The 17,078-nt window shown below is 40.8% G+C and overlaps 2 protein-coding genes across 5 annotated transcripts in view; one reads left to right on the top strand and one right to left on the bottom strand.

The window, feature by feature from the left end:
* Positions 1-436: 436 nt before the first annotated feature.
* Positions 437-17,078, bottom strand: part of LOC148363495 (dedicator of cytokinesis protein 3-like) — a 163,099-nt gene continuing 146,457 nt past the window's right edge. For all 4 annotated transcript variants that reach the window (XM_088337390.1, XM_088337393.1, XM_088337392.1 and 1 more), the window contains 8 exons: positions 13,968-14,150; positions 11,910-11,993; positions 11,032-11,148; positions 9,098-9,174; positions 7,924-7,975; positions 1,626-1,704; positions 1,438-1,546; positions 437-980 (listed from right to left, as the gene is read on the bottom strand). In XM_088337390.1, coding sequence (XP_088193516.1) covers positions 692-980; positions 1,438-1,546; positions 1,626-1,704; positions 7,924-7,975; positions 9,098-9,174; positions 11,032-11,148; positions 11,910-11,993; positions 13,968-14,150 — 990 coding nt within the window. In that variant the 3' untranslated portion in view covers positions 437-691. The remainder of the gene's footprint in view (positions 981-1,437; positions 1,547-1,625; positions 1,705-7,923; positions 7,976-9,097; positions 9,175-11,031; positions 11,149-11,909; positions 11,994-13,967; positions 14,151-17,078) is intronic.
* On the top strand, positions 3,007-6,748 carry LOC148363497 (uncharacterized). The gene is made up of 2 exons (XM_088337394.1): positions 3,007-3,986; positions 4,568-6,748. The coding sequence occupies exons 1-2, from the start codon at positions 3,182-3,184 to the stop codon at positions 5,980-5,982; spliced, it is 2,220 nt and encodes a 739-aa protein (XP_088193520.1). The 5' UTR covers positions 3,007-3,181; the 3' UTR covers positions 5,983-6,748.

Raw genomic sequence — 17,078 nt, 5'->3', positions numbered from 1 at the left:
ATGTTTTTGGAATGTGGGAGGAAACTGGAGTGCCCTAAAGAAACCCACGCAAGTACGGGGAGAACATGCAAATTCCGCACAGGAAGGCTGGTAGCTGGATTTGAATCCATGACCTCAGAACTGTGCCGCACACGCGCTAACCACTGCGCTGCCGTGCTGCCCTAATATTTTTATAATTTCCTATATTTTTTGTTTTTTCCATGATATGCTTCTCATTTGATTTGTTTATTTTTATTGTATGGTAATGTAATCTTAACATGTATTTTTTCATGTTCTGATCTTCTCTTTTATGATTTATCAAATAAATATAATGTACTTTTGCGGGGCTTGGAACAGATTCGTATTTTCATTCAAAATGTGTCCCTACTTATTACGTTTTCAGCTTTCGTAGCTACTCACAGAATGAATTAAATTCATAGGTATAGGTACCGCTGCATAGTAGATAGATAGATAAGATACTTTATTCATCCCCGTAGGGAAATTCACACTTCCAGCAGTATCCTTGTGTTGAAAATAAAACAATAATAAAGGAAAAGGAATATAATACATAAATACCCAATGTAACATGTTGATATAGAGTATTTCAATAGTGTTACATAAAATACACACTGTAATAAAAATAGGGTAATATGCAAACGCAGGGGTGTGGTTTAATGTGGGCTTTTACTCCCCCGGGTGGAGTTAAAGAGCCTCACGGCATGAGGAAAAAAGTAGGGGGAGGTCCATGGGGCCTGTTTTGAGGCGAATGTGTTGGTGAGTGGAGACGGTCTGAGATGGCAGCAGCACTTTTAGCTGATGCCCCATCTGGAGAGCAAAGTGGCTCCGCTTGACAATGATCAGCCTGGCAGTCCGCCAACTCAGCAGTATCTCTTAAATTTCCTTTGGCTTGGGTTGTAAAACTCCAGGCTGCTGCTGCTGCTCCTGCTGTAGGTGAGCTGACTGATTGAGTGGAGTTGCTGCCATACAGGTTGAATGGTTTACTGGTGGAAAAGACAAGGGAACACTGTTGGTTTAATTGAAAACAGAAATAAGAAACAGCACTATCACTATTATTCTTTTCACAGAGGTAGGCAGACACTTAAAATCCAATGTGTAAATCAGAAGATTTTTTTTTTCCAATTACTAATCGACCCTGCACACATGGCCCCTCCCTATGGATGGATGGAAATCAAAAGCTTGGCCTTTTTAACTGAGCTTTTCCTTCACCATGGGCATACAATGCACAAATCTTCCTGTCACTCTCCTTTCCCATCCTGCTCTAAGTCGTGAACAAGACCCCAAGATACTAAAACTCCACCACCTGAAGAATGTACTCATCTCATGTTGGTGAAGGCGTGTCACCCTTTTCCGACTGAGCTCTTTTTCTCAGATATGGTCTTGTATTGTGAGCATAATCTGGGATTTGTGAATTGTTAATAGTATATAAATGTGACATACGTTGTGCTGGCGCATTTTGTAGGGGAACAGGAAGCACTGCAACGCTGCTGTTGGGAGATGACTGATTTGGTGCTTTGTCCAAACTCCCAACTACTGGGTGCAATCAAAACTGCAAAAGCAAGTCAGAAAGTAATCCTTGAGTATTGAATTGAGTTTGCACTTCCACAATACTCATGCGATGGACTGACCTTTGTCAGTGAAGGACGGGTTAGGGTCGCTGCATGGTTTAAAAGCCGGACTGATTCGCTGATGGAGAAATGCCGTGTGCTAGGAGAAAACAGTGGCAAGTTTGCCTATTACATACTTGACTGAAAGCCAGGACCCATATTTGCATCAACCAGTCGTGCGGGACTCATCTTCACCTTCCACTCTGCTAATAACAAACTGATAACATAGTAATAATAGTAGTTCCCATCAATGTTCACTCTAAGCTGCGTATGCACGCATTTGCGCACTGCCCAGTCATTTTCAGCGCACAAGATAAGCTACCCTGAACATAAAAATTAGGGCTCGAAATTGCAAAATCAATTCAGTAGCAAATTTGACCAGAATTACAATGCATGCTGGCAAAACAGCATGGGTTCCCTCCACGTTTTTTATGTGCATATTTTAAAGTCAATGTTAGCACGAGACTGAGTAAATGACAGCAAGCGTGCGTGCAAGCTCAATTATTGCAAGAGAGGGAACAGGGCTGGGGGCAGTTTGGGGTGGAAGGGGACAGAGTTTGTTTTTCAAAACATAATTATAACTTTATAAGACATTAATATATAGAGAGACATGTGTGGTTTACTTTGAGCATCGCCTGCACAGTTCGACTAAGTAGCTATGTGACCATTTAAAATTTACCAACAGCACTATGTCAATGTTGCTGCAAGTTTACCTCTTTTTTTAAAGAATCGGCTCTTTTAGCTCAGCTCACTAAAAAGAGATGGCTTTTTTGGCACCCAAACAGCTCTTGAAATTGTTTTTGTCGCTTAAGTCTGATTATTTTGTAACATTAAGCCCAAAAAGACTTACAAAGGGCCAAAAAAAAAGCGAAAAAGAAGTCAAAAGCTAGGGGAAAAAAGAAGACAAACAAGAAAATAAGAAAAGGAGGGGAAAAAAGTTTAAGTTAACGCTTCATGATGAACTCTTTTGAAGGTATGGCCTTCCATATAAAATAGAATTAGACCAGACTCAGACATTTTTAGCACATATAAATACACATCAAAATAACTTCTTGTTTTTTAAACATTGAACATTGTGTACATCTGTTCTAGGGTAAGCCAACATAGTATTTGAGGCAACATACTGTCACTTTGCTTGAGAAAAATATAAGGTTATTTATAACGTTAAGCCCTCTAGCTTACGCTAGCCAATGTTAGCTCTTGGCTGGACAGTGGGACCTCACTACTTCGCGGTTCGACGTTCGCGGCTTCAGAGCTTCGCGGTCTGTAATGGCATACCTGCCAACTACTACGGTTCTGCCGTAATGAGTACGGTTTTCTTGAACCCACTACGGTGTTTCGGTTTCATTACAAAAACTACGGTTTTCCCCTTAAAAAAAAAAAAAAAAAAATCGTAAATAAAGAACGAAAAACATTCCACCGCGAGATCGCGAAGTACCATTTCAAACAAAGGCTATCGGCACTGCCAGTCGTCTGCGCATGCGGGAGGTTTATTTTTAGCTCAATTGGAGCACTGCCATTGTTTAATCGGCAGCGAGAAGGAACCGAGATGTAGGTCACGGTGCTTTGAATAGATCATGGAATCTACCGGAGAAAAAGTGCAGAAAATTGTGAAACCGAAACGAAAATTACAGTGCTTTCGTGAAGAATATTTCAAAGCTTTCCCTGGAGTAATTATCAGATCGAGAAAAGGTGAAAATTACGCGAACTGCACACTGTGTAGACAAGACTTTTCTGTGGGTCATGGAGGAATTAGCGACGTTAAAGACCACGTTGGAACGAAAAAACACAAATCAAATGCCAATGACAGTAATTCCAGCGGCAAAATCTCCACTTTTTTTGTCGCCCCAACCGATTCTTTGGACGTCATAAATGCCGAAGTGTTATTTACTGAAGCGATCATTGAACATGGTGTTCCAATCGCTATGGCCGACCACATGGGACCGCTTTTCAGGAGAATGTTTCCCGATTCTAAGATCGCTAAAAAATATGGTTGTGGGAGAACGAAAACTTCGAACATCGTTCAGTGCCTTGGTGAAGAATCATCACAAAGCATCGTCGATGTCATCAAATCTTCGCCTTTTAGCATGTCTACTGATGGAAGTACAGACTACGACGATGTAAAACTTTATCCAATTTGTGTACGATTCTTCGATAACCAAACAGGAAAAGTTCTGTCAGTGCTTCTTTCGTTGAGAGAATGCAACACGGCATCGACGGGCGAGAACATTTTTAAGATTATCGAAAAAGAAATGAACTCGAACAACATTCCCTGGGATAATTTAGTGTGTTTTGCTGCCGACAACGCCGCTGTTATGCTTGGATCCAAGAAAGGAGTCGCGTCCTTCATCACAGAAAAATCTCCATCGGCATACATCGCAGGTAATTGACTATGCAATTTATTCAAAATTATTATTATTTCATATCGATGTGCCTATTACGAAAACGCTGCAAGCTGATTAATTTATGGTATCAAATATATCACTTGAAAATACAATTTTCCATAGATTCTTTTACAGTACTGATTTCAATTATAATATTGAGATATTTTAATTCAAGTAAAATTTGTCATTTAATTATTTTTATGTGCCCATAGTAATCACCTTGAGATGTGTGTTTGTATAGATGTAATTAATTAGTTATGTTTTACAAAGTAGTTTCAGGAAATGTCATGTTATTTCTTATACTCCTAATTTTTAAATATCAAAACTTCAGATAATGTTTTTAATAAAATATTACTAAAATTACATGATTTAAAGCAAATTACAATCCATCAGCCATAGGTATATGAGGACTTGCATTAACCATTACCACCAACATTACATCTCTTGACATTATGACTACAGTATTAATTTTTACTACACCATGACAACCTTGTTTTTATGCATTTAGATTATGTTCCAGAATTGGGGATATTATCTATTTATCCATGAACATTTACAATTTTTGCAATTAATTTGCAGGTTGTTCCTGCCATCTCATCCACTTGGCTGTTCAGAGAGGGGCGAAGCAATTGCCAGTGAAGCTAGATGATCTGCTTGTGGACGTGTTCTACTACTTGGAGAAGAGCAGCAAACGCAAGCAGGCACTCCGACAGTTCCAAGAAGAGGAAGGTCTACCCAAGGCCAAGATCCTGAAGCATGTGTCAACGAGATGGCTGTCCCTGGAGCATTGCTTGGACCGACTCCTTCAGCAGTGGACGGCTCTCATCAAGTTCTTTGAGGCAGAGGTGGGTCATGAGAAGAAGTCCAGCATGCCATCCAGCAGAGGAAGAAAGAGGCCCTACACTCCTGATGTGAAGAAGTCGGAGGAGAAGAAAAGGAAGCTGGACACGGCCGCTCCTCAGGCAACAGATGAGAAAGCAGACTCCTCCAAGACCTTCGACTTGGCCAGGTACATGTTCAAGGAGAAGGAAGTGGCGGACAAGTCTAAGAAGGTGAAGGAGAAGAAGAAAGAAGATGACACCAAGACCAGCAGCAGCAAAGCCAGCCTTATCCTCACCAAGATGAGTGACAAGAACACTTTGTTGTATGCCCATTTCTTGATGGCAGTCTTGCCAATCTTCAACGAGACCAACACCTTCCTCCAAAAAGATGAACCCTGCGTGCATCTCTTGCACCATGTGCTCTCGACTCAGTTCAGCAAGCTCATCATGTGCTTAATGAAGCCAAAGGTCATCATCGCTGCCAGTGACATCACAAAGGTGAACTTTAAGGACCGGGCCAACCAGAAGGACGACGAGGATCTCTTCATGGGAACCAACTGCAGGGACTATGTGGCTGAACATGCAAAGGAATGTGACCTCACCACTTTCTTTTCCAGTGTCAGGGCATTCTACAGCAGCACATGCAGCTACATGATCAGCGCATTTCCCTTTGGGGATGAAGTTCTGGTGAATGCCCGGATGCTGGATATCAGCTACAGGCAGGACTGCAAGTTCAGCCAGGTGAGATTCTTTGCTGAGAGGTACCCTCACCTCCTGACCAAGGATGACAAGAGGAGTCTGGAAGAGGAGTTCCTCGTATACCAGTGCGATCCACTCACCCCTGCCATCACAGAAGCTGAGCGAGTGGACACAGCGTGGAACGAGCTCTCAAAACTCAAGGACCCAGCCACTGGCAAGGCCAAGTTTGGAGCCCTCTTCAAAGTGGCCAAGTCTGTGTTGGTGATTTATCACAGCAACGCAGACTGTGAACGCATCTTCAGTCATGTCAACAAGAACAAGACGGAGTTCCGGGCAAGTCTATCGACCAAAGTGCTTGGCAGCCTGATGACTAGGAAAATGATGATGACATCATCTGGATACAAGTGCCACAGTGTGACCCATTCGAAAGACCAGTTGAAAAAATCAAAACGATGCACAATGGAAAACAAATAATGCTTAGGCTGTAGCTTGTATAACATGGAGAACATTTGGATATCATTAATTTTGCTAAAGTGAATCAACCCATGCATGTTTATGGCTTTTCAGTCTCTTATTATCTGCTTTTCAGCGGAGAAAAATCTTTTGGCCTCGCATGTTCAATTGACTCTGGTGTGCCTTGCTTCACTTTGAGAAGTGACTGATTCAATGGAGCAGTGACACTTAGAAATGTGCCAGTGAAATTGTTTGCATGATATATATAGATTTAGCCTTTAGTTTGTTTATTGCTTAAATATGTGCTGAAGTCAGTTAAGTGAAATTGGGAATTTCTAAGATGAGAAGTGACTGCCTCAATGGACATACACTTGTATGCAGTGCAGTGACACTTGGAAATGTGCCAGTGAAATGTTTTCTTAGTTAGATAATTAGTTTAATTATTGTTTGCCAAATTTTGTTTTATCTTCAACTGCTTCCAATAGTTAAATTGCATGTAAAATTTAAGTATTAGTCAGTGTTGGGCCTGGTTGTTATTTTATTTATATAAAAACTGATCAAAATCAATTATATAATTATTCACTCACAAATATATTGGAATATCTCAAATAACAAGTTTCCAAACTAACCTGAAAACCAACCCAAGAACCAACACTGAATAATATTACTTCAATGATAAAAAATTAAATGTTTTGTTTCTTATTGTATCAAATATTGAAAAGAAAAGAAAACTATGAGGGTTTTCTATGACTTTGTTATATTAAATACATTGTTGAGCTTTAAAGAACTTTCTTTTGATTATTTCCATCAGTACAGTTTAGGTAAATTGACTGTAAACATGAGGTTGTGATTGTGAAAAAAATGTAAAATTTGTTACTTCTTAGCTGCATTTTAAGCCCTGAAAATGCTAAAAATCCTTTGACTTCAGGGGGGCTTCACCCCCCTGAACCCCCCACCGGACATCGTCCTGGACCTGACCAGGGCCTGCGGCCCCTGGACCCTAGCTACTAGGCTTTTTCACTTTCAAAAGTTGGCAGGTATGTAATGGTCTAAAAAAAAAAATTTTTTTTTTTTGAAGGGGCGTCGCTACTTTGCAGATTTTCACTTTTTGCGGGAATCCCCCTCGGCCGACGACCCTAGCACGGCGCGCCGTTCTCGTTTCCCGGCGCGCGGTTTCGGTGCGGCTTCCGCTTGACCCCAGCAGAATAGTTGTAATACAGTATTGAGAAAAGTCAACGTGGTTTTCAGGTCCACTTTTTTTGCAGTGCATCTCAGGCCCTCCTGGGGGGCGCGAGGCTCCGTGTTTGGTTTTTAACTTTCCAAAGAATCAATTGCAATCGCATTCTTTACACTACGGAGCAGTATCACTCTCATTTGGTAATGTAATGTTTCCATTTTAACTTCCCGCCATGCATATAGCACAGCGTATAAGCTTTGAGTATGAAGTGTAGATGCAAAGTGGAGCAGACGTAAAAGTGGGGAGGAGAGGATTTTTCCTATTATAGGAGGGGCATGACAAAATGATTGAGAAGCGCTGATTTAATGTAACGCTCAAGTAAGAATAAGAAAGTGAGGAGAGAGAATCATCAAAAGAATTAGAGAAGAGAAAGAGAGATAGAGCAAGAAAAAGAGTGAGCATAAGAGAGTGGGAGAGCAAGGGAATGAGAAATATGAAAGTAAGAAAAAAAGAAGGTAAGAGCGAAAGAGATAAAGAGAAAAAAGAGAGAAAACAGAAATTAAGATGAGAAGGAGAGGGGGTAAAAAATGAGAAAAAGGAGAAAAAGAAGGAGAGAAGAAAAAGAAATAGCGTTCGAGGGACAGTCAAAGAGAGAAGGAGAGAGAGAGAAATAAAGGGAGAAGAAAGAAAGAGAGCAATAAAAAGAAAAACAGAGAAAAAAAGAAAATATATCAAATAATCCTTTTTGCAAGGAACTCTAGCTAATTTCTAAAGATTTTACAAACCTGAATGGAACTGAAATCAGTGTCAGCCAGAATGAGCACATTTCCTGCTTCCCTGTAGATCAAAACAGGCATAATCAATAAAACGCTTTTTTAACTACACCTCGAAATGTTATGTACAATAAAAACATTCATAAGCAAACATATAAAGCATTTAGACGCACATAGAATCAGGTAAGGAAAAATGTCCAGAATATGCTAATCAGCCACAATACGCCCGCACAGCGTGTATCGTAATGACTTACATTTACGCCATTACATTTACTTGAGTGAGTTTTGGGAATTTTGTTTATTTCTGGGAGTAATATTAAATCACCATACCAGGGGTGTGAAACTCATTTGAGCTGGGTGCCAAATTCTAGAAAAACAATTTAAAGGGTTCCAGACTATTAGATTAAAGAGAAAGAGATTGGGAGAAAAAGAGAAAAGGAAAGAGAGAAAAAGAGAAAGAACAAGAAAGACAGAGTAAGATAAGAAAAGAGAGAGAACGGGAAGAGAGAGGGAAACACAAAAACAATAGAGAGAGAAGAGAGACAATGAAAGAGAAAAGAGAAAGAAAGTGACTGAGAAACAAACAGAAATAGAGTGAAAAAATTGAGAAAGAGACAGAAGAGAGAGAATAAAAGAATGAGAGGAGAGAAAGACAGAGACCAAGAGAAAAAGAGAAAAAAAGTGAGCCCAAAAGAGAAAGAGGAGAGAAAGAGAGGATTGGAAAAGGGGATCAGACAAGAGAGAGAGGGTGAGGAAGAAAGAAAAAAGGAGAGCGCAAGAAAGAGAGAAAAATGCAAGAAAGAGTGGGAAAAAGAGAAAGAAAGAAAACAAGGAAAAAGATAGTAAAACAGTGTGAAAAAGAGAAAGAGAAAGTGAGAAAAAAGGAAAAAAGACAGTAATAGATAAAATGAGTGATATCACGCTTGTGGTTTTCTTAAATTTTAGGATGAAAATGGTGAAAGTAAGAAGTGGGCAGGGTTTCAAATACAGTCCGAATGCCAGCCCAAACCCCAAATGGGATGAAAAAGGAGTTTATTCAAGCGCATCTAAGAATATTACATACTGCACGCACAACAAAAGGAGCTGCAATGATTATTTCAGCCAAAAGATGGCATCAGCAAGTACAATATTTTTGACGTTACATCACCTTTAATAAAAAGGAAAATAGATAAGAAAAAGATTGAACCTGTGCTGAAGAAGATTGAAGCTTTTTGGGCCTGTAATCAGACTGGTGGAAATGGCCTGGTCCAAGGCATAGGGACCCTGCAAAATTTCAACAATGCAAAAATGGCATTTTCGAATAGCTATTACGGGTTTTACAATTTTTTGATTTCTTGTTTTTTTTGCAAGAAATACTTCGTTTTCAACTACAGACACGCTCTGCCTACCCAAAGAAAATTGGATGTAGTGGTGAGGGCAGTCTGAAAAAAATTAAAATGACAAACTTAAGGAAAATAAACTCAAGTATAAAAAGAAAAAAGGAGAAAAAAGTACTAAAGTAAGAAAAAGGAAAACGCTTGGAAAAAACAAAGAAAACAGCAATGGAAAAAATAAAATAAAAAAAGAATAATAAAAGAACAGAAAAAAAGAAAAAAAGAAAAAGCTAGAAAAAAATGAATGAAAAAGAAAAAAATATAGGAAAAAAATGAAAAACAGAAAAAAAGAAGAAAACAAGCAGGAAAATATACAAAAAAGAGCGGAAAGCAAGAAAAAAAAGAAAAAAATACTAGGAAAAAAGAAAATAAAGAAGAATACAATAAAAAGGAAAATGAAGAACAAAATCGTAAAAAAGCAGGAAAAACCTAATTAAAAAGCTAGGAAAAAAGAAATAAAGAGAAAAAAAGAACAAAATAAAAAAAATATGGTTGAAAATGAAGTAAAAAGCTATAGGAAGAGGAAACAAAAAAAGAGAAAAATAAATAAAAAACCAAGGAAAAAAACAAATTTTGCGGAGTCCCTTTGTTCAGTTTATTACCTATAATAATGTAATATTCTGCACAAAATAAATAATTCAGTTTTTGAAAAATCTATTATTCTCCTAAATTATGTGCAATTTTGTTTTTAGGGTTTATAGTAATATGCCCCGACTGAGCCTCATGTCAGGCAAAAGCCCTGCTGCAGACCCAAATGTATTTTGATCAATTCCTTTGCAATGAGGAGTGTGCACCTCCCAGTCATCCAGCTCTGAGAACGGATTGCGGGCTACTGCAAAACACAACACTACTATAGCTTACACTGGTAAAAATATCAACCAAAGTAATAACGTTGCGGTAAGTACCAACAATGCCCACACATTCGACCAACCCTATCAGCTTGGATCAGCACATCCTTACTAAACAATCACTTCAGGGTATTTACCAGAGGACACTGTGGATAAGTACTACAAAAGGAACCAGTGAAGGGTTTTTAGGTGGACAAAAACCCCCAAACTAAAATGTACCGTTAGATTATTAAAATGTATCTCTGAATAAACGGGTTTTCAGCTTTATTAGTTTTTCCATTTTGTCAAATCCACGACTTTTTCTTATAAGAGAGGGGAGAAACATTTTATCGATGTCTTTTTAGAGGGAGAACTCTCCCCTGGTTCAATAGTCCAGAGCAATTTAGCAACTTTGTAATGCATGTCCTCAGACTTGTTAACCTGAATGCCCATTTTGCACATCTGGTTAGCTACTCCTCTTGCACTATCGGCACTATGGTATGGTAGAATACTATACGTAGCCATAATACAATACAACTTTTACTTATATCTGTACATTCGAGGAAACTGTGCGGGTCAGATGTATCGACATTTCGTTCTGTATACACGTGTACTAGAATGACAATAAAGTAGATCTGAATCTGAATGAACTGCTTCTCTTCAGCCTATTTTCTCTTCATCCAACTACTCGGTCTGGTCGCGGAAGTTGAACATGCGGCGAGACAAGGATAGTCTACGCCAACAGTACCCAGGTAGATACATGTGGGGAAGCAAACCCCTAATCCCGTAATAAAACGGCTTGGAGAGGGATGGGCACAGCCAGGGTGCACTTGCCCAAGACACACCACAGGAAGTGGTGCCCGACAACCCAGGGGGTTAAGGGATCGATGAACGGTTAAAATGATTTGAATAACTCTTACATGGCAGAGGCTGCTCTTCATCACCTTGAACTGATCAATAAGCTTCTTGTGCAACGGACGCATTTCTGGATGCACCAACTTGTCGTGCACGGCAAGGCCGGCTCCCAGGACACGGACCTGCAAGAGAAACCAGGTTTCTCAGTGGTTTCTGCCTTTTAAACTGTAATTGTTCCAAAACTGTGGGATAGAAGGGGAGGATAGAGACAGAGGGTGAAAAGGGAGGTCCCTTAATCACTATTCACTTTGTATTGGTTTACTGTTGACTTTTTGATGTTGACAAAATATTTGTGCAGTTGTAAATGTCTAATTGACCAGTTGTCTCAGGTTAAGTTTTATTTATTTATTTTACACCAAAGTGTTCAACACACTTTATATAGTTGAACTGATTACTTCTGTTGTGTGAAAATACTTGAAGTACAGTAACACATGTCACTTGAGCTGTTGTCTGAGGAGAGATTCTGATTTATTCAATGAATTAAAACTCAATATCGTTTTACAGTTGACTATTGTTGTGAACAAATTACTTAAAGTACAGTAGGATATGTCTACTTGACTGGATGTCTCAGGTTGTAAGCGTTAGATTTAATTGATTAAACTTACTTTGTATTGTTAACTGATGATTTTTATTTTGTTATATTGTTTACTGTTATTTTGTTGCTCTTCAAATGTCTGTTCTTTTCAACTCAACAAACTCAAATACTGCTCAGAAAATTTAGAATTCTTTGACATACAGCAATTTTTTTTAAAGTAACGGAAATAGTTGCTTTCTCTTGTAACTAGTTACTTTTACTATAGAGTACCTCAGTTACTAACTTAGTTACCTTTTAAAGGAAGTAGTGAGTAACTAAAAATAAAGTAACATGCACAACAATACTTACCTGCTCCTGCATTGAATGTTTCAGCTGTGTGATTTTTACAGCATCCTGTGGGTGGCTGCTGATGTAATCTCTATCAAAGAAAGCCTGAGAGCCACAACCAACCAATGCTTTTAAATCTTTAGCAATAAAACAGTCACAACCACAAAATGCTCATTTAGACAGCAGGAAGTACTATTGCAGGAGGAGGACAAGAAATGTGAACAGGAATCGCAGAGTGCAAAAATCTTCTCCTGAATTATATTCTCTAATTATTCTTATTCTTAAATTCACTATGGTGCTTTAACCATTCACTGAAGCGCTTTACAACACATTTTACTCTTAACCCATTCACACACACGTTTACACACCGACAGCGGATAACTCAGGAGGAGCCGGGAATCGAACCTGAGACCTACTGGTCCCAAGACGACGGTCTCCTGAGCTACTAAAATACTGAAAACAAGCCAGCTTAAACAGACAAGTTTGGTTGTGTGTCACGACTCACCAATATCGAACGGTAGGCAGCGCGTGGGGAAGGGGGCGTACATTATACAGGCAAAATAAACCTACACACTCAAGGGGCAAATGTGAGCACAGAGTATACGGTAAAAGTGTGCTGAATTTTAGTGTTGGAATTTGTAATTTTGCAATACACCATGTCTGAACACACGTGAAAACGTCTTGGACAATTACCCAGAAACCGAATCAAATGGAATCAAGTGGTTTGAAGACAAAACACAATTACTTTTTAAATTAAGTAACTTAACTGTAAATAATTACTTTTATTCAGTAATGCCTGCAACACTGATCATGGACCGCCCTTCCAATGTAAAAGTGATTGTCAGCAATGTTACTTTTTGCACTTAGGAATTCCTACAGCTTTTTTTGTAGCTCATTTGTGCTTGGAATATTCTTCAACTTCAAAGAAACTGCGCATCTCCAGATCTTATTTTGACCAAAATTTCATCTCACTACCTGGATTCAAAAACGAACACGAGGAGGAAGTCAAATGGTTTTTCTTCAAAACTGGAACCTCCTGTAGCGCATTCAATGTAGGGTCAGCATTTCGTTTTGCAATATCAGAAAATCATCAAACATTTTCAAAACATGTGAATTGAATACTCGCTTTTTAATTCAATTTTATGGATTGAATAATCTGGCAGATACTGGATAAATGTGGGGTCGTGGGGCATTAACTCGCATGTGCACATTAAAGGTCGCTGTTACAACTCCCCAGGGGGCTGGCCAGACCGGAGCTGTGAGCAAACGGCTGAGAAACGTAGTCCAGTTTGATAAAAGCCAGCGAGCTGACAAGAGGTCTGCCTTACAAGAGGCTCAAAAGAGTTCTTTTTGAGCCGGCAAGGGGACAAGAGGTCCAGCCAAACAAGCAGCACAGGACCAAATTCTGGCTCGCAGGCAACCAAAAAGGTTCTGACCCAGTCCCTGCTTAAAAGGCAACCAGAGACAACCAAGTCTCCAGCCTTAAAGGTTCCTCACTGCTCAAACACCGAAGGCTTCCATCCAGACTGGGCTTTTGCATTCATCAAACAAACCACATTCCTTCTCATGCCGTTTCCTCATTGGTATGACGTATAAGGGTAATTCTATCAAATTTCAATAACGTAATAATCAAGCCAACTTTTTTTTTTATCATTTTATTAGTGCCAGTTACGATTCAAACTTCAATTTTTTTTCCCTGTTTTATTTCCTTGTTTTGCTTTGGGTTCTTCAACTTTCTTCTGTAGATGATCAGTAAAAGAAAACTTCATAAATCCAAGAGTGTGTCTGTCTTCATTAAAGTATACTGTTTTTTCAAAAACTATAAAAATAGTTTACTTAAAGTTGTGTGCACCCACCTAACTAAAAATGTTTTTCATCTTTTTTTCCTGATATAATGATCTCAAAACATATGTGGTGCTCCAAAAAGCCGAGACAAGTTTTGAAAAGAATGAACTCGGCTCTTTATTTTAATTGGTCAATAAAGTATTGGTAAAGAATCATGTATCTACTGCCCAAATTTCACTGTACTCCTGCAGTGTAAATGGCCCTGTTTTGATAAAAATGTGTCAGAATTCCCACCTCCTGGTATCTGGCAACGCCACCATTGACAGCGGCGTCCACAACTCCATTGAGCGTCATGCTGAGAAGGTTTACGTTGTTGCTATGAAGCTGCTTGAGCTGATAGCGGCTGATCAAAGTGCGAAGCTCCTGGTTTTTGTTCTCCACCACACTGATAGCATTTTCCAGAGGACTCACCTCTACCTAAAAAGGTATTTTTTGATGTTAATAGGTTAATCGAAGTATATACCTTGATAGCATGCTTGGGTCTAATTTGAGGGCCATTTTTCTGAGAGCTATCCAGCAAGTACCGTATTTTCTGGAATTTAAGCCACGTCCACTATATTATTACACGCGGAGCAAATGGAGCGGCCGAAACAACATAGACGCTTTCGTCGCTATTCCTGATAGCATAGCCGTATCATTTCTTCCTTATTATGTAAATTGATCGCAAAAGACAGTTCAAAAGAGTCTCAATTATTATATTTCAGATTCAGATTCAGATCTACTTTATTGTCATTCTAGTACACGTGTATACAGAACGAAATGTCGATACATCTGACCCGCACAGTTTCCTTGAATGTACAGATATAAATAAAATGTTGTATTGAGTTGGAGTATTGAGTACTAATAATATACTAAATAATTATGGCTATGTATAGTATTTTACAGTAGTGCAAATAGTGCAAGAGGAGCAGCTAACCAGATGTGCAAAATGGGCAGTCAGGTAAACAAGTCAGGTAAACAGTAACAATAACACTGTAACAATAACACTGTAAGTACAATAGTGCAGAGAAACAGATGTGCAAGGAGTGGCTAGCTATAAAGAACTGCCAGTAGTGCAAAAAAGTCAAACAAAACCAATAGATGTACATATTAGCAGCAGTTTAGATTTACTATGTGTTTGATTGACCATTTAACAGTCTAATGGGCAGGGGGACAAGACTATTGTGGAACCTGGTGGTCCTGCACCGCACACTGCAGTACCTCTTCCCAGAGGCTAGCAGAGTGAACAGTCCATGATGGGGGTGAGAGGGGTCCCTGATAATGTTCTTAGCTTGGGATAGGCAGCACTTCTGGCCAATGTCCTGAATGGAGGGGAGAGAAGTCCCGATGATTTTCTCTGCTGTCCTCGTCACCCTCCTCACACTACCCCAGTTGGAAGCGCTGCAGCCTCTACACCACACATAGATACAGCTGGTCAGGATACTCTTTATGGTGCCCTTGTAGAATGTGATGAGGGAGGGTGGGGGCAGGTGGGCTCTCCTCATCCTCCGCAGTAAGTACAGGCGCTGCTGTGCCCTCTTCACCAGTGATGCAGTGTTCACGGACCAGGTGAGTTTGTTTGTGATGTGCACTCCTAGGAACTTGATGCTGCTGACAACCTCCACAGCCTTGTTGATGAGAAGTGGGGCATGGTTGGGCTGGTTTTTCCTGAAGTCGATAATGATGTCTTTAGTTTTGTCAACATTCAGGACCAGGCTGCTGTCCCTGCACCAGCCCACCAACTGCTCCACCTCCTCTCTGTAGGCCAGGTCGTTGTCGTCCCTGATGAGGCCCACCACTGTTGTGTCGTCCGCAAACTTCACGATGTGGTTTGTGGCTGACATAGGGACGCAGTCGTGTGTCATCAGGGTGAACAGCAAGGGGCTCAGGACACAGCCTTCGGGGGAGCCCGTGCTGAGGGTGATGACATCGGAGATGTTCTGACCAATCCGCACTGACTGGGGTCTGTCAGTGAGGAAGTCCAGCAGCCAGTTCCACAGGGGGGTGTTGAAACCCAGGAGTCTCATTTTGTCTACCAGGTGTTGTGGGATGATGGTGTTGAATGCTGAACTGAAGTCCAGGAACAGCATCCGCACATGGGTGTTCTTCTCCTCTAGGTGTGTCAGGCTCAGGTGAAGCGCAGAGGAGATGGCATCCCCGGTGGAGCGGTTTGTCCGGTAGGCAAACTAAAAGGGGTCGAGTGAGGAGGGGAGACTGGAAGTGATGTGCTTTTTAACCAGTCTCTCAAAGCACTTAATTATGATGGGAGTCAGTGCAACGGGCCGGTAATCGTTCAATGATAAGATCTGGGGGTTCTTTGGCACTGGGATGATGGTGGTAATCTTAAAGCATGATGGTACCGTGGCTTGGTCTAGAGAGGTGTTGAAAATGTCTGTTAGTACACAAGCCAGCTGATCGGCGCACTCCCTAAGGACCCGCCCTGGAATGTTGTCCGGGCCTGGAGCCTTCCGTGTGTTGACCCTTCTCAGGGTCTTCCTCACGTCAGTTGAGTCCAGGAGGAGTGCTCTTTCGTCCTGATGTGGAACCGCTTTCGCTGCAGGGGTGCAATTTTGTGCCTCGAACCTCCCAAAGAAGTTGTTGAGGTCATTCAGAAAGTCCATGCTAGTGTCCTGCACTGGGGCGGTGGTTGGCTTGTATCTGGTGATGGCCTGAATGCCTTTCCACATATCCCTGGTGTTGGTTGTGCTGAGGAAACGGTCCTGGATTTTTTGACTGTGCGATCGCTTTGCTAGTCTGATAGCACGGTTCAGGTTAGCCCTCGCTGATCTCAGCGCCTCCTCGTCACCAGATTTAAAGGCAAGGTTCCGTACCTTTAGCAATTTGCGTATCTCAGCAGTCATCCAGGGCTTCTGATTGGCACGGGTGCAGATGGTTTTGGTATTGCTGACGTCTTCTGCGCATTTACTGATGTAGGCTGACACAGACATGGCGTACTCATCTATATTTATTTTGTTGCTGTAAGTGGCAGCCGATTTAAACATGTCCCAATCTGTGCATTCAAAGCAGTCCTGTAGTGCCTCCATTGCCCCCTCAGTCCACACCCTCACCTGCTTCACTGTAGGTTTTTCTCTGGTCAGCAGGGACTTGTATGCAGGAATTAGCATTACAGAAAGGTGATCTGATGAGCCAAGGTGGGGCCGGGGGGCTGCTCTGTATGCTCCTCTGATATTTGTGTAGGCCAAGTCTGTGTTCCTACCTCTTGTAGCAAAGTCGACATGCTGGTGGAAATGCGGGAGAACTGTTTTCATGTTGGCCTGGTTAAAGTCCCCCGCCGCAATAAAAATGCATTCGGTGTAAGCATGCTGCAGTTCACTCACAGTTCGGTAAAGAACGTCCATTGCCTCC

The sequence above is a fragment of the Urocampus carinirostris genome, chromosome 6 (genome assembly GCF_059441175.1).
Source record: "Urocampus carinirostris isolate Australia breed hairy pipefish chromosome 6, RoL_Ucar_1.0, whole genome shotgun sequence".
Lineage (NCBI taxonomy): Eukaryota > Metazoa > Chordata > Actinopteri > Syngnathiformes > Syngnathidae > Urocampus > Urocampus carinirostris.
This window is presented reverse-complemented; position numbering and strand designations above follow the sequence as displayed.

What these genes read in the sequence shown, in the direction of transcription:
- LOC148363497 (XM_088337394.1), top strand. Translation starts at nt 3,182, where the DNA reads ATGGAATCTACCGGAGAAAAAGTGCAGAAAATTGTGAAACCGAAACGA. An exon ending in TCCATCGGCATACATCGCAG is followed by an intron (nt 3,987 to 4,567) that starts GTAATTGACTAT and finishes ATTAATTTGCAG; the next exon opens with GTTGTTCCTGCCATCTCATC.